This window comes from Leuresthes tenuis, unplaced genomic scaffold, assembly GCF_036924035.1.
Source record: "Leuresthes tenuis unplaced genomic scaffold, fLeuTen1.0.hap1 SCAF_4, whole genome shotgun sequence".
Taxonomy (NCBI): Eukaryota; Metazoa; Chordata; class Actinopteri; order Atheriniformes; family Atherinopsidae; genus Leuresthes; species Leuresthes tenuis.
In genome coordinates this window covers 25,378,361-25,402,091 of record NW_027325358.1, presented here as the reverse complement: position 1 = coordinate 25,402,091, position 23,731 = coordinate 25,378,361, and the positions used below count along the sequence as shown (strand labels likewise).

The 23,731-nt window shown below is 41.5% G+C and overlaps 1 protein-coding gene across 10 annotated transcripts in view; it reads left to right on the top strand.

Annotated features, from left to right (window-relative positions):
* Nucleotides 1-23,731, top strand: part of LOC140304668 (nuclear factor 1 X-type-like) — a 110,141-nt gene that overhangs the window by 8,558 nt on the left and 77,852 nt on the right. Inside the window, exon 1 of one of the 10 annotated variants that reach the window (XM_072383402.1) lies at nucleotides 1,248-1,425. The exons of the other annotated variants lie outside the window; for them this stretch is intronic. Coding sequence (XP_072239503.1) covers nucleotides 1,399-1,425 — 27 coding nt within the window. The 5' untranslated portion in view covers nucleotides 1,248-1,398. Of the gene's footprint in view, nucleotides 1-1,247; nucleotides 1,426-23,731 lie in introns of those variants that run through there. 10 annotated transcript variants of the gene reach the window in all.

Genomic DNA, 23,731 nt, shown 5'->3' with positions numbered 1-23,731 from the left:
GCTCTCACACACGCTCTCACTTACACTCTCACACACACATGTACATGAGGCAGGGGCTTATGTATAATTGCAGGCACTCTGCCTGCATATATGAGTTTGATTAGACTGAGGAGCAGGGAGCGGGCGAGGATAAAGCCGAGCCTGATTAGAAACAGAGTGCATTGCTTCCATACAATAGGAGTCATAATGGAGCTGCTTTAGACCACTTTGCCCAAGTTCAAGTATCTTTTGTCTCCATATACGTAAGAATGCTGGAATATGACTTGGTGTTGGTTAAAAAGGCAAGAAATGGGAAACCAAGAGGCATCCAAACTGTTTGTTTGGTCTTCTTCATGGAGGTCCCCAGAAATATTGAGAATATCCAAATGCTCCCCCTGTTTTCGTGAATATTCTATAGCTGTGATTATAACTTTCAGGCAAACAGCTCACACCAAAACCAGAGCAAAAGATCATCTCTTTGGAAACCTGAACTGAGTTGAGCCTCACATCACAATTTCGTAAGCTACATTCACATAAGTGGCCCACATCTCAGTTGATGTTTGAGCCCACTGCACATTTACCCTGAAACGACCTTCATGTGTAAAATACAGGGCCTCTTTTACTTTAGGTATGCAGAAAGCTTTGTGTCACCATCTAAAGGAGCAGAGTATGATCTGAGCTGTATACTTAAAAACACTTATGGTGTATTTTTGCTCCCTCCTGCGTTTCCTTCTGCATTCTTCATAAAAACGAAAGATGTGAAAGTTGCAAAGAATGATCATTTTTGAGGAAATCTGCCACCATTTGAGTTTTCTCTGCGCTCAGTGGCAAATAATGTGAAGAGTTTTATCACTGAAGTTAAAGAGGTACTGCCTGCACTCTATAAATAATCAAAACATGACAGTGCAGCATGGTTTTGTTGATACCTCAAGAGGTGAAAAAAAAAGTTTGCCCTTTTGAAAGAATATTCCTCTGAAATTTAGGGGGGATACAAATGTCAAAGAGGCAACCGAATGCCTCGCCGAGTATCGCGGGTGCACGCTCAGCCTCCACAGAACTACAGCAATATGTATCCCGCACAACTTCTCTTTCAGAGATTCAGCGAATCGCTCACTCTTAAAGAAAAACAAAACGATCATTCCACTTTTAAAGTTTGGTTCGTGTCAATCTGATAGAGGAGCGGGGAGGGCCAGAGAGGGGGAGAGTTAGAGAGAACGAGGCAGGGAGGGAGGCAGGGAGGGAGGGAGGGAGGCAGGCAGCAGAAAAAACTTTCCTCTAAAGTTAGTGCGGAGCTTTCACTGTGAGCGAGGCGGGGTTACAGCCTGGACTGAGCCACAGCGGCTTTGCAATGCGGCACCGCAGCGAACATCCATCCAACTTTGTTATCAACAACTCCAAGTTCCATCTCTAGACATCGCCATGTACTCCCCTTACTGCTTGACACAGGTATGGAGAAAAACAATCGCCGTTTTAACTTTCCTCTTCGTTGCTGTTTTCCGGTGTTGTGCGCCTCTGGTTAGTCTCTACTGTATGTGGTTACAGTGTTGTGCTGTGTGTCGCGCTGCTGCCTGTCACTCGCTGCGTATTAAGAGCCGTTTTTTATACCCAACTCTGCTCTCTTTCCCCCTCCGATAGTGTTTAACCTCTCTCTCTCTCCCTTCTCTCCCCCTCTCGCGCTCTCTCCCCCTTTTCCTTCTGATGGCACTCCTCCAACGGGCTTTCTTGTGCGTCTCATTGCGCATGGTTTTGGAGAGAAAATGGCGCTTCTCCCAAATCTATTTTATATAAAACGGAGGCTGGAGAAAGGGGAAGAAGGGCTCGGTGTCCTGACAGCGGGGACCTAATTACAGACAGCCCGAGGCAATAATCGGCTTTTATCGACACATACTGTAAAGCTTAAACTCAGCTGTAATGCTGCTCCTTGAGTTGAGAAGCAGTGGATTTTTTTTTTCTGTCTTTCTTTGAGTTCTGACTTGTGGTTGCTCGGGGGGTCTACCCGTCCTCAGCTGCGAACGTCGATGGGGCCTTTTAGGGTCACGGTTAATACATTCTGCTTCAGCTGCCACCTTTCTTAAGAAATAAAACAACGGGTTAAGACATAACGGGGAATAAAGGTGTGTGCGTGCAGGCTCCGAGCTGGGGCACGTTACTTTGATAAAAGTACAGCTATCATTTAAAAATTCAAAAGAGCCACTAAATGTAATTTAACTTCACTTTTAAAAATTGATTTTATATTAAAACATAATATAGATGTTATATTTTGGGGGATTATGCTGGTTTAAAAGTCTATTTTTCACGTGCGTAATTCCAAAGGTCGTTTGTTCAGTTATGGGTCTATACAGATGGTTACTGTTATTTATTTATTTAGTTTATTTAGCTTTTCCTAAAAGACTATAGAAGTAGTAAATTGTACACGATATAAATTCTCAATATTCAACTCACAGTTTTGTGCTTCAGTTAAAGCACTCAGATTTGATCTGTACAGACTATTTCCTGTATGCACTAACAGCAAAGTCTATAATTATTTTTGATCGCCTCGGTAAACGTATTTATTTAGATTTATCTTGTAAAAATATTCATTTGAAATAACTTAGTGTAAAGTAAATACTGAGCCAAATCTCTTTTATTTTATTTTATTTTTTTGGCACGACTGAGATACTGCATCGGCTTGTTGTTTCTTTCTTTCTTGCTTGCTTTCTTTCTTTCCTTCTTTCTTTATTTCTTTTTCTCTTTCTTTTCTTTTTCTTTTTTGAATAATTATATTTTCTCCATGAGCTGAACATGAGCTGATTGGCAGTGAAGGTGATTTTTATCAGTAAATTAAACCAGATAATCTCACAGCTCACAGGTTCAAAGGTCAAGCCATAAGTGGCCTTTTTTCTCTCCCTCGGAGAACCGTGGTTTTTTCTCCTGTTACAGACCGAAATATATTGTTAAAGTTGCGTTTTGTAAAATGTGCGCGTGCTTCTCAGATACTTAGGGCAGTCACAGCAGAGTTAACAGAGAAAAAGTGCAGGCGCGCAGCTTCAGGCCGCCGCAGCTCCGTTTTTCCCCTCTGCAGCTCAGCCCTTCTCAGGTAAATATCCACTGTACATTTCACTGTTTTGCCACTAAAGCCTGATTTATTGACGGATCAGACTTTCACCGTTTTATGTCAGTATTTGAGAGAGGACAAACAGAGAAAGTTTCTATTTGTTCATATCCGTCTGACCTGCATGTTGTCAGGATGCACTTGATGGTCATGCGGCATAAGGTTTAGCTTTCATATATAAATATAAATATTTTTGTATTATAAAGTAAAACTTAATTGCAGGTGTTTAACTTCAGGCCTGAGCCACATCTTTTGGTGATCCACGGAGGTCACGGCCTGCCCTCCCTCTGTTTTCATGGGCTGCTCACTCTTGTATTGATTTATTATCTATATATCATGTAGCATGCATCTTACTAATTTCAAAATTGTATTTGGGTAAAACGCCCTGCGTGGTGTAGCAACTGCAATCATTCCTTTCCTTAAACAGAACAGTCTGGGCTTTTTTTTCTCGAGCTCCGTGGAAAACGTATTCCTCCTCGGGTGTTATTTCAGGCCTTCTGGCCTCGGCTCGGCGTGTTTCTTTGATTAAAAGGACAGTCACTCACAAAATGTTCAAAATGAGTTAATCTCATTTGGTTTTCCCTACTGCAGCGAAGCCGAGGTTCTGTCATAATCAATCACATCCCAGATAAAAAAAAGAAAACTCTCGTCCAGTTCTCTTCTTCCTCTCTGCCTTCTCCTGACCTTTCCGGTGAGTTTAAAACAGCGCAATGAGACCTTTTTCTAATCAATAGCTCAGTAAAATAAGTCCAGCAGCCCTGCTGCATATTTAGCACAGATAATCTGCTCAGCCTGGTAGTATGAGGCAGAGGTCCGCATCGAGTTTCCTCTTTCTTTCCATTAATTAAAATTAATTTGCAGCAGATCCTCTCACACGAGCGCCGCATGGACGCTGCTGCCCATATGCGCCATGCATATTGAACTGCTTAGGCTGCTGTTATTGCAGTCTCTGGGTCTGGTGGTGAATATCAAGCCAAGCTGATGTGTTTGTATTCTCTTATATTTACCCGCAAGCTTGTGTTTGTATTTGAAGGATATTAAGATGACACCGGTCAGAAATTAACTTCAAGGACGCCCAGGCATGCGGCTCCGTTTTTGTCAGACTGTATTTAAACTGGACTTGGACGCTTTTTTTTTTTTTTTGCGATCGTTTGATGCTTCAAACGGTCGAATTGTTTGTTTTCTGCCTCCGCGAACCCAGGGATGATGGAGGGTGACTTGCACAAACGCGGACTTCCTCGCGCTTAGTTCTCGTCAAACGACTCCACAAAGATTGTGTTCTTTGGCGAAGTCGTGTAAATAATTCACAAATTCCGAAAGTAAAACATGCAAAACTCATGTCAACAATCTACGATGTATTATTAATGTTGTTAAAAAGCTTTGCTGGAATGGCCACGCGGATGACGGACCCAGGCAGCCAAAAGTGCACTTGCCAAACATTACCAGGAGGTTTTTACGGGCTGCCGTGGCATTGTTTCACATCCCTTTAACTGAAGAGCATTTGCATAAAGTTTTAATGCGCGTTGAAGGTCGAAGAGGCGCCGTTAATTAAAACTTTTATGCGCTGCGTTTTCAAATCAATTATTTCAGACTCCAGTTAAGTCCCGCTTATCCAAATGAGATGGGCTGCTAATACAGGCTGCGGCGCGTCTCACGGACGCTGCCAACTTGTCAGGGTTTTGCCGCAAACTTGGAGATGTTTAGCAATGTGCGGGATATTGTTTATTTCCCCGAACGCAAGATGTGTCATCTGCGTGCTTTGCCCACTTCTTAAGAGTTGCAGATTTGTGAGATCAGATGAGTCCTTGAAATTCACTCGTGCAGCTTGGCAAAGCATGCACTTAAAAGCATGAGGGGGGGATCTAGTTTATACGCACTGCAGCCATGCCATACAGCCATAGCAACAGAAAAAAAAATGTGGACATTTTGCAGTCACTATCTCTTGTGATGAAGATAAAATCACTTTTATCTCAACTAAACAGTGTATGTAAATCAATGCATGTGGGCTTCAGTGTGTGTCAGGAGCCCAGACAAGCAGTTTGCATGCATTTAAATTATGTTGTCCCAAATATATTCCAGATTAAATGACTTTAAACCTAATTTTGTTTGTGTTCCTGAGTGAATGTGTGTGTTAGTCCTAACTTTTTGGAAAAAAGCGAGGACTTTCAAGGGCCTCAAGTCCATGTGAACATGCGTGTGTGTGCTTATAGAGGCTCTGTGTGCTTGTTACTCCTGACCTGTTTTTGGGGTTCTCCTGCGTCACCCCTCGTTTCTGGTTTCACTGAGATCGGACAGCACCAGTGCCGGTGTAAGCCGAGGTGGGCCTGCGCGATCTGGTAACATACCAGGCCTTACCAGAGTCACTTTGCACCACACACATGCACATAAACACACACACACACACACACACAAGACACCCAATCACACACATGCATCGCTAATCCCGCTCACGCAGAGCTAGTTAGTAGGCACAGCACAGTCAGAGGAGAATAGATTTGCTGTGGTGGACCATAAACAGGGTAAAAGTGGCCTGCCAAGTGCAGGCCAACGGCAGTCCGTGGGCTGCAGGCAGAACCCAGGGGCACACTGTGTTCTTTTTACTTATTCATCCTTTTTACTGGAAGCAGACCAGGTCCACCTTACACTGCTTGGCTAAATTTGGACACTGGTAGGCAGGGGAAGGTGGAAAAAGATTGCAGGGAAGTGGGAAGCACACATGTCAATATCAGCTGAGCTGTGTCTAAATAATGTTTCTTGCAAATAGAGAAAAAAAGAAGGATTCTGAAGTTTTTTAGAAACTTACTCCAGTCTCCGGTTCTAACGTCTGAAATAACACCACATGTACAGGAGTAAAATGTGTTCTCATACAAAAACATTACAAAAGTGTGCCATCGAGCAGCTCTTAAAGTCCTCGTAAGCCAAACCCTGTGGCAGCATGTGGACAGTCCTCCTCTGCCTGTGTGTGTGTTTGTGTGAAAGGGTGTGGATCTGTCTTGAAGGTGGGTTGAATCCAAAACTGTGATGCTCTGCTTATCCCTTATCTGTGCAGTCTCCCTGACTGCCTGTAGAAAATGGATTTATCAAGCTTAACCAAGAAAGTTGGCACAGTGAGGTAATAGGTGGCTGTCCCCTGGATGGATGACTGTGTGTTTATGTGGCCAAATTGTGTGTGTTTATGTGACTATGTGTTGCCCCCACAATACTGTGCCTTCTAGTGTGGATTAGGTTTAGGCTGATCTGTGGCCAGTAGAGGCAGGCAGCCCCTATAGCGGTCTTATGGTGGTCTGAGATATAGCTAACGACACGTGTATACACGACCAAACCAGATATTCACACATGTTAAGGACAGATAGACAGCCATGTAGGAACAGACGAGTCAGAATCACTTCATTGTGCTGAAACTGGGCTGAACTAGTTTACTGTCATTTAACATGAAAAGACTTTAGCTTTCCTGTAACGGATGAGACCATCACACAGAGGAAAAGTGAGGAAATAGAAAAGAATCAAGGGATGAGGAGATGCGAATGCCAGTAAAATGCACTCTTCTTGCAGCTGCTTGGGTCAGACTCCCCCTTCACTTTCATCCACCTCCTCCTCTACCCCCTCCACCTCCTCAATTAGCTCCCTTTAAAAGAGAAGTAACGGTTGGTGAGAGATCTGCATTGTTTAAGGATGAGCTTCAGTTGTTGTTGTTGTTGTTTGTCTCCTTCTCTCTCTCCATCCCCCTCCTCTATGACTCACTGGTGTGTTTTTCACTCTTTTTGATTTTCTCAGAGGCTTTCTTTTTTCTTTTTTTTGTGGGGGTAACCCCACTGAATGGGACAATGCAGCCTAGCGTGAAATTAAAGCTCTTAGTTAGTTTGCAGTTGCTCAAAAGAGGATTTTACACATGCATGCATTCATCACCCTCCCATACGCTATAGATATAGCTAATTAGAGGAAGTACACCCTATGTCGAGCATCAAGAGCCCAATTAAAAGAGTAGGGGAAACCTTGGTGTGTGAGATCTAGGCCAAATCTGCTCAGTGAATGCATTTCTGTTGCCTTATGTGTGAACAGTATGTCTGCCTCCTTAATCCAGGCGGGAAAATATGGACAAGACTGATATGAGAAGTTTCATTAACATATGCATGTCACGTACTGGGTAAGTAAACCAAGAAAACATTCAGATTGATCATTCTGACAGGCGAGCGTCTGATTATGAACAGATTGGGCTGCTCTTGCTGACTCTTCCAAGTCTCAATTTGGAAGGAGTTTGCACTGAAATGTCTGTCATGCACAAGACAAGACATTCATTTGTGCTTTTTTTGCAGTGAAAACACTGAAGTTTTATGACTGCTGTTTTGCTTTGTCTAATGATAATTAAAGCATACACTAAAGCCCCGAGCTTGTGTGTTTTTTTTACGGCGGCCCAGTCTCATAAGACAAAATGTGTAATACGTACATTTGTCCACATGCCCAAAGAGTAACCATGCCAACCCTTGATCTTGGTTTTATTGATATATAAACCTAACTATGTTTTTTTTTTTACACCTAATCCTAACCATATTATTAATTAATATATCAATTTAACCATGTATTTTAATTTTTAATGAAAAGTGAAACGTTGTAGGACAGTATTGGGTCAGATGGAACTCAAACTTGGTTTTCTTTCATTATAGTCCATGGTATAACACCAACTTCCAGCCCCTCCTACTTATCAACATTTTTAGATAGGTCATACATGTGCTAGATCACATTTGTGGAAGTTTTATGTAATGCAAAATGTAAGTATTTTACCAACTGCAAGGGAAATGTAGGTATTTACCATTTTTGGAGGCTTGAAGAATAAGTATTTTAGCAATTCTTTAAGCATACGTGATCATTACCATGGTAAAAAATTAGGCATACAATGACTTTGTAGCCCAAAAAGTGTGAAAAAATGACCATTTTTGAGCTTTTAGTGTAAAATGCGACGTTTTCAGCTGCAGAGCAATGTAGCTATCATGAATTCTGACGTGAGACGATGCTGTTTATATTTTGTTCTATACCATACCTGCATCACAGTCTCACCAAGATAATCTCATAAAAATGAATTAAATGAGCTTAAGCTTTGTAACACAGCATTCCATTAGAATCAGAATTGATATTAACTAAGTGATCGTGTTTTGAGTTGCGATTGGAACCAAACAGTAAACTCTGATCTTTAGAATCAACTCTCTGGGAATTTAGATCAGTTCAGTCTGTAAAAAATGTATGACCATCAACTCTACTCTAGTTCTCGCTGTTACAATACACAGTTTATACAGTGTTAAATGTATATCAATTTAAAGGTAACGCTACTGGTGTTTTGAGTTGAGCTATCTTTAATTTCAGTTCTTGCAGTTTGTTTTTGTTTAAAATCTCACTCACTATAGCGAGGGATAGTGTACTCTTCACTGAGATCAGCAAACCTTTATGAATTTGAACCTATCATACACATCTTCATATGAGCTATAGTTGAGTAACCAATGTCCTATGTAGTTTGGAGTGTCAGTTTAGGGTACATCCCTGTGGATTATGAACAAATGACCCATGAGGTTTTTTGGATGGCAGACCTTGTCAATAACTTAATGCTAACCCTAACCCTGCTGCCATATTGGGGGCAGCGGGTAGAATTATACAGTATGTGTCAACAGGGGCATTGCTGAACATGCAGGGTTGCAAGTTTTCCAAACATTCATACTTGATTAGTGCACCACAAGACATGACACACATACAGGCATTTTCTTTCTGTGAAAAAGGAAACCAACACAGCCAACATAGCTATTTGAATTTTTCTCTTGTACTGCAAAATATGAATTTCTGAAAACATTTGAGAGGAAAAATAAGTGATGTAGTTGTCTTCATTTAGCAACAAAGTTTTTAATATCTTATCAAGACTTTTCTGAGGCAGCGAGTCTGAGCTGGATGTCGCTAAAGTACAAAGTTACCTTCAGCTCAACTTCATGCAAATGTGGAATGACTTCCCAATCTCTCCAACATTTCTACTAGAATGGATTGTGCACCTTTGCTCAGAAAGGCCTAGTTCCCTTGGGTAGGCTACGGTTTAGAGTCGGCATTGACCTAACACAGATGCGTTAAACCAAACTCAACGTACTGGCATTCTAGAGTAAAAGCAATTACTTATGTCACTGTTTAACAACCAAAGCCTTTACATGGTGTCAGTATACTTGCTGTATCTTTAAATTGTAGTTGATAGGCATACATAGGGGAGATTATGTGGCTATGACACCCCACTGTGTTGAATGACTGCCTAAGGTCATTTATTTTTGTCAGCACTCCATGTGTGTGTGTGTGTGTGTGTACGTGTGTGTGTGTGTGTGAAGCAGAGGCAGACCAGTGAAGAGTGTCACTCATACAAACGATAGCTGAAAAGTCCATCAGTCTCAATAAAAATGTCTGATGCTGGGCATAAATGCACAAATAATCCTCCACTCCCTGTGCACTGTACAAGTTTTATTCTCAGTATTAACAACACACTCAAACACAAACACACACACAGCCCTATGACCAAAGTGTAACTACTGGTCATCTGTGGTCCCATTAGCAGCCACTGAATCCAGTTAGTGAGTCAGACTTTGTGGAACAAAGTGTGCTTCTCTCTGAATCCCCCCCACCCCCACCCCCTTCAGTTGAGAGCGCTGGCTGCTCGCTAGGGGTGGAAAAATCTATAAGCCATTGCGTAATATACCATATCTTTACCTTGTTTGAACCCTGCGCAAGAACCACAGCTGTGTGAGCACAGACACACACACACACACACACACACACACACACACACACACAGAAATGAATGTGTTCATGCCTCCATGTGTCTTTGACAGAGAGAGACAGACAGAGAGAGGGAGACACACAGAGTGGCTTCTTTGTGGCTAGTTTTCAGCGGCTACCCTCATATATACAGCATCACACCAGTTTGATCGAATGCCGCTGACCAAATATTTTTCTAAGTAGGCCGAGCATGGCATTCTGGTCACTTTCTGTAGATTTTCGCCAAGGGAAAAGCAAGATGAGGAAATATAAAATGCATCTGTTTTTGTGGCCTGTGATCTTTATAAATGGAAATCAAATCAAAGTCATGTTTTTCTTTCATGACATATAAACTCCATGGCAACACCGTTGTACAAACAAGGTCAGAGTGGTAACTATATCACTAGTCCCTGCTGGAGTTACTTGAGCTCCTTGCATATCTTTGGAAAGGAAATTAGATTTTAGTATGAATTAAAGGCTGTCAGGCCTTTCATGTTTGGCATTCTGCCTCTTATGCGCAGATATATTTCAGTGTGTTTGATGCCAGTTTGTGCGAGCGCGGGCCTCAGTGCCGATCTGCACCTGAGGCTTCTACGGGAGCTGTGAGTGTCTAAACTCCAGAGAGAGGGAGAGTAATGTTTTTACTGGATACCTCTGAACAGGGTTGTTCTTACTGACTTTCATTATCTCCTGCTCGGTCTGCGTGCTCATGACTGTCATCTCTGTAAGGACTCCTATCTCACACAGAGATACACACTTGATGAGGCACAAAGAATAAGCTGCTCAGTAAGTGTCCCTTTGTGATCATTTAAATGCAAATAAATATCTCATTGTAAGTATTTATAGTCACAAATATGTTCCACTCTGTCTGTAATATAGAAATCTGAATATCACATGCTATGACTGATTCTTTTATGATGGTGGTGATTACTATCAAATGGCCTGTAATGACTACTGATAATCCCCACATGCATCTAAGCACCCTGGAATCACCAGGAGGCTGTTGTTTGTTAATGCGCCACTAAAAACTAAAACACATGCAGATGTGTGTGGGACAAAACCACAAACCCAGTTGAGATCCCTGCTTTTTTCAGCTCATGTTCATGCTTCACTTTCACCGGCTTGCCTGTGGACATTTTTCAACAAAAGCGCAAGTTTTCAATACACAGTCCCCCCACATAATAAAATGATTTTCTTCACTACCCCTGAGCTGCACAGGATAAAAGGTCAAACAGCGTTAGTGCGGTGATGGTGGTGGTTTGGGCCTTGGGGAAGACAGCTGTATGAGGGACATGGCTTCAACTGGTGGGAGAAAGTTGGGTGCTAGAAGGATACAGCATAATTTTTCACCTCATGTGCTGCATATGTATTTGCGAAAATACTGTGTAAACGTTTGTGAGACTGACTGCTGATATGTTTGTGTTTATTGACTCAAAGAGACAGGCCGTGGCTGCGCACACAGCGGTGTACGGGTGGCAGGGGTCCAGGCTTGGGGGAAACGTGTGTGTTTAAAGTACACACAGGCCTAATTATGCTGATTTAAGCATTCTTGCGGTCCTCCCTCTGGCTTGTGGTGTGTTAACTGGCACAGGGGCGTCCAGCAGAGAGTGAGACGGGGAGAGAGAGCCAGGGAAAAGATGAAGAATACGGCGATTAAAGGGGGGGGGTTAATCAAAAAGAAGAAGAAAAGCAGGTAAATGGGAGAAAGGGAACTGGTGGTAGCGGTAAAACACAGTGAGAGTAACTCCAGAGAAAAAGCCTGTCCCAGATGCTGGTGAAACAGAGGAAAAACATACACCACCATCAAACCTCCCGGCAGGTTTTTTCCCTCCTCGCTTTGGGGTTAAGAGCGCTTCATATTTATTTTTATTTTCAGATGTTATGGATTGCTCCGGGAAAAGGCTGTCCCTTTTCCCAGCAGAGGAATTAATACTGTTTGAATGTTCTCTGTGGAGTCTGAAAGGGAGGAATTTTGAAACAGAGCTGAGAAAAGTTTTTTAAATGTTATAACCTGACCGCTTGTAAATAAATAGAATATGAGTGATTAAAACTGGACAGTTGTTTGTTAACTCTGGCCAGTGCATGTGCACCTGTCTGATTTATTTTTATACGCATGCATATGTTTGCGGTGAGGATACAATTTAAAAAAGAAAATTATTACTTATTGTGTTTCTTTAGTGCTTTTGAGGGATTTTGAGGGATTGTGCTTTTGACTGTCCTTGTGTGTATGAGTGTAAGTATGTGTGCTTTGGTGATTTATTTGCATTATTTTTTCTTATTTTTTCTTGCTCTGATAAATTCTAAACACTAAGAAGTACATAATAGACTAGCACAGGTTCCTCCTATAACTCCCCAGAGCAGAGATTGATGATGTTGGCCCGTGTGTATTCAAGCCGCCTTTCATGCAGGTTATAAAATCCTGCTGTCAAAGCAGGCAGAACTGCTCACTGTCTTCGGGTTCATTGCTGCGCTGTATGAGACAGAATCTACCGACACTAAAAACACACATGCTCACGTCTGAAAATATGCACTCGCCTTCCATACACTTTGTTCTTCTTTTTACTTCTTGCTGAGTTTCCGTGTCAAAACCTCCCTCTCTCCTCTCTGTGTTCCCTTATCTCTGACTGTGTCAGCCCTCTGCTCCATCCTTTCTTGCTCTCATTACATCTGCCACCTCAGCCTGTGCTCTCTCCGTTTTACCTCATTCTTTCCAGCCTCCTTTGCTACTCCACTATTTCGTTCCCTCTGGACGAGCCACAGTCTTATCTGGGATATGTTGGATTTGGTGAGCTTAAAAGCCACTTTACTAACTCCCTGTCTGTTTCCTGAGAACATTACAGGCAATCTAAAACAGTTTCACCATTCACAAAGCTTTTTTCATTCGTATGGGGTTCATTGGACAACTTTTCATCCCTTTTTCTTCCTCTGCTTCTTTCCTGTTCCTCTTCTGACTACAGTGCTTCATATTGGATTTTTTTGTTAATTGAAGGAATGCTAATATTAATAATTTAATATAAACATAATTTTATTACAGTAGTTAGAGTTGGCAAATGCTACCGAGTGTTGTCTGGAGAATCAGATCTCTGCACTGCTCCAGGTGAAAAATGGTGTTCAAATTTAGAAATACGCTGAAGGTCCTTTCATGATTTTTAGAAATAATAGTGTTGTTGTGTTCAGTAGTTTCTCTCAGAAGGGGAGAGCTGGCCTACGTAAAAAATGCAGCCAAGCCTTATACTGAATTTGGTCCAGATTGTGTTTGATTGTGTTGTTTTCTTGTACATGAGTTATTGTTTGAACATCTTGCATATGTAGCTTTTACAATTCGGTCACAGTTTGATGAATTCTTAACAAATTAAGATTTAGAAAAGAAATTATAGTGCAATTTGGAACACAAAATATCTATAAAGATATTTGAAGAAGGGAAATCCAGATAAATATGCTAGCAAGATGTGATCAGAGCACGGGGGGGGCTCTCTGATGTGAGGCATAAAACCGGAGCGAGGAGTTTTGCTGGTTATTTCTTCCTCATGTGTGTCGTTGAGCGGCTCCATCCGTGTTGACTCACAGAAAGACAGCGGTGATGACCACGTTGAGCAGGAGTGTCAGGCTTGGCTGATGACTATAACTCCCCAAACAGAGCGCAAAGGCAAACCCTTCTTTGTGTGGGTGTGCGGAAGGCCATGCTTGTGTATGTGTGTTTTTCTCTCCGTGCTCATGTCTTTCAGTCCTGACAGCCAAGAAGCTTCAGCAGCGTCTGACGTGGCAGCTCTTGCTGCTTTCAGTCCAGCTCATTCCTGCTGGCTTGCTTTTCCGTGATACTATCTTTTCATACAATCACATGTTTATAAATTTGATTGTTGCTGAAGGTTTATCAACTTTTTATCGAAACTGTACTCTTTGCTGAAAAAAAATAAAATAGATGGAAGATATTATTCTTTACTGTAATAAATGCTTTTTCCCCCCTTCATGTTAATGAGACTATGGCAAAACCAGTCAGTACATTGAAAAAAATCTAGCATGATTCAATTAGATGTCAGCATGGGTGCATTTGGTTATACATAAACAATGTTTATACTTACATGCTATTCCATCCCTCAGCAAAGTGGGAGCTAAGGGCAAATGCAAAATACTACAAATGGACCACATGCAAGCTATTAAGTAGTTATTACCATGTACTGTAGCGTGTAAATGCGTGTGCTTTTCTTTTGCTTGAAATTGTACATCATAACGTCTGTTGCACTCACGAAATCAGAGAGAAGGACTCTGCCTTTTATGTATAGGTATATGTTGAGTCTGATAGCTGCCAAAAACTCATATATACATGCATAGTTGGTATGAATACGACTCTCACTTAATGTAAAGCTCAGATATTTTTTTTTTTTTGCAGTTCTTTGTTTTTGTTCCCTCCTCTTCTTTTCTTTAATCTTTTTCTCTGGCCTGGTTTTGAGGTACCTTTTTATCGAGGAGGGTTTCCTCCATTTTATTTCCCCTCTGAGGACATGTACTTATGGCCGTCTGCCTGTGGTACTGTGGTGCTCCTGAGGTCGGAGCGAGGTGGTAGTTTAGGCTCTGGAAGTCAGCAAGCGTGGTCGCAGAGGAGATAACTGCACACACACTCTCCCAGAGGCGCCCGTCTGCACCGTGTGTCTGTCCGTCCTCCGGGTTTTGGTGGAAGATTGAACTTTAAAAAAGCAACAGCGGCGGTTTTAGATGATAAAAGTTTCAAAATGATTTAGTTGTTGTTGTGTGTGTGTGTGCGCACGTGACTGTGTGTGGTTTCTCAAGGCTCTTTGTTTCTCGCCTTGCATGTGTTTGAGTGTGTCCTTTGGTTCTTCCGGCCTGGCACGGTCATTGCTCTACAGGGAATGCCAATCAAAATGGGCAGAGCGAGCTTTAACCCTCACATTGCCTGCTCAGAGCCATGCCACCATAACAAGAGCCTCTGTGTGTTCAACCCAGACACTGTTGAGCATAGCAAAGATTAAGACCCAGCAACCAGAGAGCCATATGGAAGGGACACCTTTTAACTCTATTGGGTTCAGAGTTACGTACAAAGCTACTTGGAGCAGCAAACCACTCTTGACCCCTAACACCAGCAACTGAGTGTAGACAAGGCACAGTGCACAGGCAAAGGCCCAACTCATATCATGCCACAAGGAGCAGGCACTGTTTAACCCTCACAGTGCCAACCCAGCAGGCAAAACTCCAGCTTTTTAAATCTGCATGCTCCCGTGTTCCCAATAGCAGGGTCATTGATGTGGAAATGGGACTGTAAAACAAACATTTTACAAGATCTAACTGTAGATGATAAATTATAGTCAGTAAGTTTAGTTTTTCTATGAGACAGAAACTATATTAGCCTATATTGTCACTATTTTCACATAACTAGAGAAAACTGACAATAAAGTAGTGTTGTATCATAATATCGGCATTTCCAGTCAAACTTATCCCTCACAGTTTTACAGCTTATATTCATCCTTAAGTTTCTTATCAGATATAAATATAGCCCTTATTCCATCACACCCACACTCACGCATTGGATGACACATTTGGAGCTTTATTCCCTTTCAGTGTCTTGCCAAGAAATGACATGTGAACAGGGGTTTAAAACTCTCTGACTGGGGACCACTCAGTCACTTTTTGAAGAGCAAAAATGAACAGTTGTGCTAAAAAGAAAATCCACCATGTCTTAGAACTGTTGTATAATCTCACCTCAGTGCTGAAATGTTTTTGAAAAATTCAAATCAGAGGGTTTTGGCAGTTGCTCAAAGTTGTTTAATTTTGGAGCATTTCTACTGTACTTTGAAAACATGAGATATATAGCTATCATTAATGCATGAGCGCACTGCTCTAGCTAACACATGTTGTAACAACTTTCCTCTCAGTAGTTTTTTTTCCTTTGATAAAAGAGGAGGTTAATGGCGCAAACAAACGTGCAAAGAACAATCAAGAAAGCAATCAATTTGGCAAAAACAGGAAATAAATTTATAGGGTAGGAATATAGAAATATGCCAAATGGCTTCTTTCAAATGATCCACTTTGTGTTAAATGCTTACAGATGATCTAATGGTTACACAAACCGCAACAAATTGAAAAAAAGGGTAATTGATGGAAGATATACTTTGCCTTTAAGGGAGGTGCCAGGGGGTGAGTTGCTGCATGAGTGGTTGTGGAGAGAAAGATAAAGTACGTAATGGGAGTTTCTGCACTTGCCTGCTTGGCATTGGCCAAGGAATGGGAGTGCGAGAGAGTCAGTGAGAAATGGAGTTCCACAATTAAAGGAGTTGAGGGGAGCAGACTGAGAGATACTAGAGGATGTATAGCAACAGAGATAGAGAAAGCACGGCTAAAAGCAGGAATAAGAGGGTGAGTCAAGCAACAAAAAGCAGAGGGAGGGATGGCTGAAGAACAGTATGAAGTGTCGGAAAGGGGGGAGCCTTGGAGAGAGATGGATTACAGAGTACAGTAAGAGGTGAAAGGAATAAATGAAGAAACACCAACATCAACTTTATATATTACACAAACATGAGTTTTACCAAAGTGCTTCATGAAAAAGATTGAATTAACCAAGAGCATCTCAGAAAATGTGTTAAATTACAGTGGGTAAGCAGACAAAAAGTAAAAAAAAAAAAGATAAATAAATCCATAAAAACAAAGTTAAAAACTCATATGAATCCACAAGTTGCTCCACATATTGAACAGCTACTGCATAGTCACTATTTTCACACATCTATTGTTGTGTGTAGATCTTGGAACAGCTGCAGGCAACAAAGAGACGACTGCTCTATACACACATGCAAGGAATTATCTAGCTGAGAGAAAATGAAGGCATGAATGGCGTTTTCAAAATCTTTGGGACAGAGATGAGGCTTTTGCTTGGCTACAAAAATAACTGAACAAAAGCGTGTTTCGCTGATCGTTTTGTTAAATTCAAAAGAGTGACCAAAAAACACAGGAAGGGTTTTTTTTTACAGAAGATTGTTTATGAATCCAAAGTGTGATCTACCATATTAAATGATCTCAGTTCATATCTTTTTTTGTTGTTGTCGTTAGAGCAAGGAAGTTCTGATCAATCCTTGTTTTGATGTCATTTAGGCAGACCAGATCACATGAAAGTGTAATGGCTACATTGGTCCACGGTTCATTGGCAACATACAGTCTGAGGAGAACTTGTGACCCATTGGTAATAAAAACTGATTTGAATAGACAGGAAGGGACACACTGGAATCATTTGTAGCCTGCAGATGTTTCATCCCTTCTTTTAATCAGGAGAGTGTTACAAGTTCAAACTGGTTAAAAAAAAAACATCTGAGCACAAGTAGCCAAGGCTTCAAACCCATCTCAGTGCATTCGGCCTTGAGTGGAGCTCCTCAGCACTCAGATTAAAACCATTGTCCATGGTAAAGAGGACACAGTCTTTTAAAACAGGAGAAAACTGTGAGGGAGTTGAAACATTCATTGTGGCGCATGGGTTTTAACCAAAGATTAAGAGACTGTGGCAGTAAATAAAACCAGCCATACTTCTGTTTGTCCACATGTCCAATACGTAATAGTGTTACAATAAAGGCACAAAAGTTGCTAGATAATAATATTTTTCACTCCCTGTTGTTTGGTATATGAGTGGTTCTTTTTGGGTGTGTTTATTTAACCCTAAATATATTTTCAATAAAATCTAAACCCAGCCTTGTATTTTTTATGCTTAATTCCAAGCAACGCAACTGACAGCAAAGCAGGAAAGTTGTTGGATGATGCTGGGAGCCAAATTTGATTCTCTTGGAGCAATCCTTGGTGCAATGCCACTGTCGACCCCCTCTTATATGCTTTTAAGTGTTCCTTAACATGTAATAGTTGTGCAATTTTACCTTTCTGGTGGCATGTTGAAAAACAGAAGGTGTGAGACTGCATTGTTTAACCATGGGGGGGATCTGATATGCACACATTGCAGATTTAATTGATGCTTACAGACTGCAAAGCATTAAGTCCAGTGTGTGTTCTTTTTCATGTATGAGACCAGTCACAGACTGAGTGAAGTCGAAAGAATCAGTCAGATTCAGTTAGTATTTGACCGACAACTTGTTGTCACAGAATACGATAATCTTTCTAAAACTTACTCCTATCGAGACATCCGTCAAGTCCTCCATGAAATCCTCATGGCACTTTAGTGAAGGATACACCATTGCGCCCAGTGGGGGAAAAGAAAAGTTTATCTCAAGTAGCTGTGGCATGAAGCTTAGGTAAAATCCAGTTGGAATCTGCTGACAGCGGTTGCGGGATTTGAACAGTGACCTGACCCCTCCACCCTTGTCAACCATCCAAGGGGAGTTACTAAATAAATGGAGAGTAGATGATGGTGGGAAGGCACAAAATGAATGTGTGAGTTGGGGTAGTGGTAAATCATTTGCATAAAGGGTGAGGGCACTGTGCCCGGCTTTTGCGGAGAGGTTGGCATCTTGCCTTTACGTTGGCAGGATGAGGAGCGGGCAGGAAGAAAAGAATGAGGGGGAGTGAAAGAGTAAGGGAGCAAGTCTGTCAATGGTGCATCTCTTGTGCGAGGAGTTGCCGGCCTTGGCTACCGCTGGAGCAGGGCATGGAGGGGAGGGGATATCGGGTTTCATTATCTGCTTGAATCCTGCTGCATTTGCTAAACATGAGGTTCAAAGCCCTTGCTGCAGCTGTAGGCAGGGCATGGTCGCCGGTCTGTGCTGCTGGCATGTGCCGACGGGAACACTGAAGGTGTGTTTCAGTTTGGAGGGAGACAATAAGTGTGAGATGAACGTTAAGTCTTCGCTGTGTAGTTGCTGCAGAAAGCTGCTGTTGTCCCTCGCACACAAACACACACATATCCATGCTCAGAGTCACACTGCCTACTTGAACTTATCAGGAATGGCTGCCCTTGTCAAGGGGAAATGCTCTCCTCACTTTTATTGCAATGTCCTGTCGGAAAATGCCACACCGGCAGTGCAGTATGTGTGTTTGAAACGATGTGTGACTGTTTGTGTGAGCGTCAGTGTCTATTTGGATTGTATGTGCAGAGCCTATATGTATTTACTTATCTTATAACAATTTGTAATCATATACTATCCCATTTAGCAGCAGCGACATGCTGGTTAACTAAATTACTGTTTGTAAGGTGCAGTGCAGAGGCTCCTGAAATGTATAATTTTCCCCTTCTATTGATCTATTCACACCACAGTAACAACACCCCTAAATTTTAGCGGGACCTCAGTTCTCCAGATATTTTCAGGACATAGAGAGGTGATATAATTCACCAGTGAGGTGATATGTGAGGAGTTCTGTTTATAATGAAGTGTTTAAGGTGACAGAGTGACAAAAGAACCACTTAAACCTCGAAACAATCATGACTGAACAAATTACAATGAGTCTTAATCACGACGAGCCCCTTGACTTTATCAGTGATGTGCCTACATTTGAGGCTGAAACAGAGAAACTCATCACACAAAAGAGAAGGCATATTTGATCCTAACATTACCCACGTCTGCAGTCACGTCAGAAGCGCCGGCTCGCTATCAGTCCTCGTGTCTCTGGAGCCGCTTAACGCTTGCGCTCTCTCTGTCTTTGCCTCTCAGCCTCATGCCACAAATAGCTTCCAGACTTTCACACATAGTAATGCTCTAGTGTGTAAACAGAAGTAATTACAAGCGATGTGCAGACACACTTTTAACATCAATTTGAGCGATGGGAGAAAGAAAGCACAAAGAGAGAGTGAGACGTCATGGAGGAAAAGTGAAAAAGAGCACAGCGGGTCTCTGTGTGAATGCATGTGCTGTAAATAAGTGAAGGAAGAAAATAAAGGCGGCTTTTTTTCCTCAGGCCTCATTAGAATTCTCAAGGAAGCAGAGGTGCATGTGAACCTCTCCGTAATCAGTTTAAATCCTGCTGTCCTGGGCTGCAAACCCGTCACCCCTCGTCAGGCCTGCTCAGGGCACACCTCCGTTTCTCCAGCGCTTCCAACTGAAAAGAAAAATGGAAACTTTTCTCGAACAATCCCCCCCCCCCCGCTCATCCATCTTCTTTCTTTTGTTTACACAGTGTGTAAAGAAATGACATTTTACTGGTACTGCATGAAAGAACATTTTTTAAAAATCCCAGCTTCATGTGAAATTGGCAAAGCTTAGAAAAAAATATTTGATTTATATGAAAAGTTACATAACGCTCTTTCACCCGAATCATTCCAGACAAGTGCTTTTTTATTTTTGTGGTCAGACACACAAACACACACACACTCGCATTTGTCCAAATTTCTCGCAGCCTTTCTCCTCCATCACCAAAGTAGTAGTCAAATGCAACTTTACACAGCAGATGTCCAACTTGAATTCTAGCTGTGACGAGCCCGGACACGCTGAAGCCTTCATCAGCTTTCTGTCTATAAACATGTAATAATAATAATCATAATGATAATAATAATAAAGAGAAATGTTTGTAAGGTTATGTATAGATAAAAAAATATATAGTCACTGTGTTAAAAATACTTTTCATCATATACAGTTGATTTTCAGAATATCCCTGTTCATAAATACACTACCTACAGTTACAGTTTTAAAATACATTTCACTTTACGCTATAAAATAGAAATAATACTAGATGAAATGACCAATTCACTCTTGAAGCAATTTGAATTATTTAGGTCATGAGGGAAATAAGATTCAGGTACAATTACTTGTTTTGAGGCTTGCTGAGCTGAAGATGATCTGATTTCTTTTTCATTTTGAAATTTGATATATTGCTTATGTTTCCTATTACTTTGAAACTGCGACTGGCGTGTTTTATCCATTTGTTTAAAACCCATTATAACAGATAAAGAAAGAAAGGAAAAACAAGGGCCCTTTGTGCTCTTTATATAAAGCCAAATGCTCGAAATATTTAGTCTGCAGCCCACTGACACTAAATTTATCCCTGTTGACTCATAACCGAGAGATCCTCAGCCTGAAGGATGTGGCTTCAAACAGGCCTAAATGTTTGACCTGATCTCTTTTCCCATGTGTCCTATGCGCAGGCTATATTTAACCCTTTGGTATTTATTTGGTCACTAAGATTAATACCAGAAATTCATGTCAGGTAATAATATAAGAGCTATTTATAGTACTCTGGAAACAGGCCAGTCGAGTTTATATTCACTTGTATACAAACACATCCCTCAGAGAGGAGCTTACATTAGACAGGCTATTCGTTGTCCACCTTAAAATACACACGTAGTTACATGTAGTGGGTTACATGGTCAAAAAAATTCAACATTTTTAAGTAAACGGTTTTGTTTCTCTGACCAATAACAGGCCAACATGACAGAGGTCACACTTTACACCGTTTGTATCCAGTAACAAGACCAGGCTGTACCAGGCTTTTATTTTTTTTATGTTACTTATAATAGTCGAGTAAAAGTTAAGTATTTATCATAAAGAACAAAAACAGGCTAATATCCAACGGAGGCTGTGGACACCGTCCGTGAAGGTTAGCAAAGGAAGACAGCTTTATGAGCCAAAACGTAACGTCCAAACTGGTGTTTGAGGTTGAGCACGGTGAAAATGGTAGGTTTATTTATTTACTTCGTGGGACTTAAGGTGAAATTGTTCAAGAAATGTAAAAAAAAAAAATAATAAAAAGCCATGGAAAATCGGGTTTCCTCCACTTCTGTAGGTCCACCACCTGAACAGAGTTAATTACTGGTGTCAAAATGGAAACCAAAAAAAAAGAAGAAGTAATAAAAATACAACGAGATCATTTTCAACTATTAGAGCTTCTGTGTATTTAAAAGTGTTTTTTTTCCCCCATTTCAATGTAATGTCAGGCCTCTTTTTGTCGCGTACAAACCACCACGATATTGATATTTATTCACTCAAGCCTTACAACTCAAAACGGTGCACGGACTACTTTGTCCAGGCACTGCCGTTTGTCTCTATTTTTCTGCTTAGTGCCTTCAAAAGTAGACTCGAATGACTGTATTTTTGTATATATATAAATATATACGTAAAAAAAGAAAATAAATTCCTTTGTTTTGTGCCTCCAGGTAGTTGCTACCGCTTCGTTCTTGGCTTGTTTTTTTTTTTTTAAACGTTCAGCTGGTTTTCCACGTCAATCTCTTTGTGCAAACGAGGATCGACATTTTCAAACAGAGAGAAGTCTCACTTACATTATGTTGAAGTGCAGATATTTGTCCAGCGGCTGAGACTTGAAAAAGTGCCACTATATGTATATAGCTTTCTTTTTTTTTTTAAGTCACGAAGACCTCCAAGCGAACAGGAGAAACCTTCACTAATGAGCAGAAGGAAATGTGGGTTTGAAAACGTCAAAATAAGAAAAGAAAAAGGCCGCGTTAAATAGCAGGGTGCCACACAGACTCGGTCCTTGGCCAAAATCATAAAAGATTTTTGCCTCAACTGCAAATTATGCACAGACCTCTTTGCATTTGGCCCAGTTCACCATCACAAGGCCTGAAGCAGTTTTAAAAAGAGGACTTTCTTATTTATTTATTTATTTTTTAATGAATGATCTCACACGTGCATTAAATAGTATTTGTTTGATAATATGCGTTGACTCATAGTCTTGTTATGTATTTTTGTCAGTTTTTCAAGATTAAAGTAGAGAGTTTTTTCTGCTTTTTTTTTTTACATTTGAAAAAATATTGCAGGGTGGGAACCACCAAAGAGAATGTCTTGCGACTTGAATTTTTCAAAGACGTTCTCATGATTCCACAGGTGACATCATGTTGGATATTTTTCTGTCTCTAATTGTACGGTGACATTACAGCAAGCGACCGCAGCATGTGGCGCGTACCCGCTCCCATTCTTTCTCTGTGTCCCATTCATCAAAAGTCTCAAATCTCCTCAGGTCTTTTCCAATGGGTGGCAATCACAACTCCATCATTATTCTTTGAAGACAAAAACAAACACACGCATCCTCTTTGACTCCATCTCCCTTTGGTCCATTTGCATATTTTTATTTCGTGCCACCATCGTCATCTCTTTTTTTTGTGTGTTTTGTTTTGTCCATGTTCGTTATGGCTTTGTGAGACAGGCGTATGTTAGAGTGAGCAAGCGGCACCGGGCCCGGCTCTGCCTGGTCCAATAGCGGTGACGAGCCAGTAAGCCAGGGAACCAGCTAGCCAGTTAGCTACCTACCTGAGCTGCCAACCAGTCATTCATCCGGCCAGTCATGGAGCTTGTCAGCCAGCCTTACAGACAGCTTGCCAGCCAGTCAGCAGACCAGCCAGTCATCCAGGCCGAGGCTCCTCTGTCAGACACTGACAGAAGGGGCAGACCACACTAAATCTGATGGTCCTGGGAGCCAACCAGAGGACCAGCCTTTGTAGGGCGTTCACATAGACAACTTGTCCCATTGCACAGCAGGTGTCTTCACCCCACAATCACATGGCCGTGTCCTCAACTTTTGCCACATGACAAGTCAGCTTTTTATGGCTGCCCGCTGTTGAGATTCCATTTTCGACAATATCGCTTTAATTCCTGTGAGCCTCGTGGACTAATTCATGTCATTTGGACGGCACAAGTGAGCAAATTAGTTTTTGGAAGGCTGACATTTAAATGCATTTCTAATCAGAAGAGCATTCCAGTCTTATTTCAAATAAAACCATCACAGGGATATTGTTTTCTCACAAATGCGTCCGATTATGTTGAATTGCTTCCTTGGCGACAGCCTTTGTGTCAGCCTTTTCTCCCATGGTGCAGGGGACGTAGCTCGTCCCTCTCAGGTCGCACAGATCTGTGAATGAGGACCAGACAAAGGGCAGCGACACAGGCCCATGCTCCCCCACTTTCTGCTTATTTCTAAGCCGCACTTATGTTCTGTTGCGGTTGCCATAATACAACACGATGGAAATATGGTTGATTTACTCTCTGCAGCAAGGAACTATTACACCTT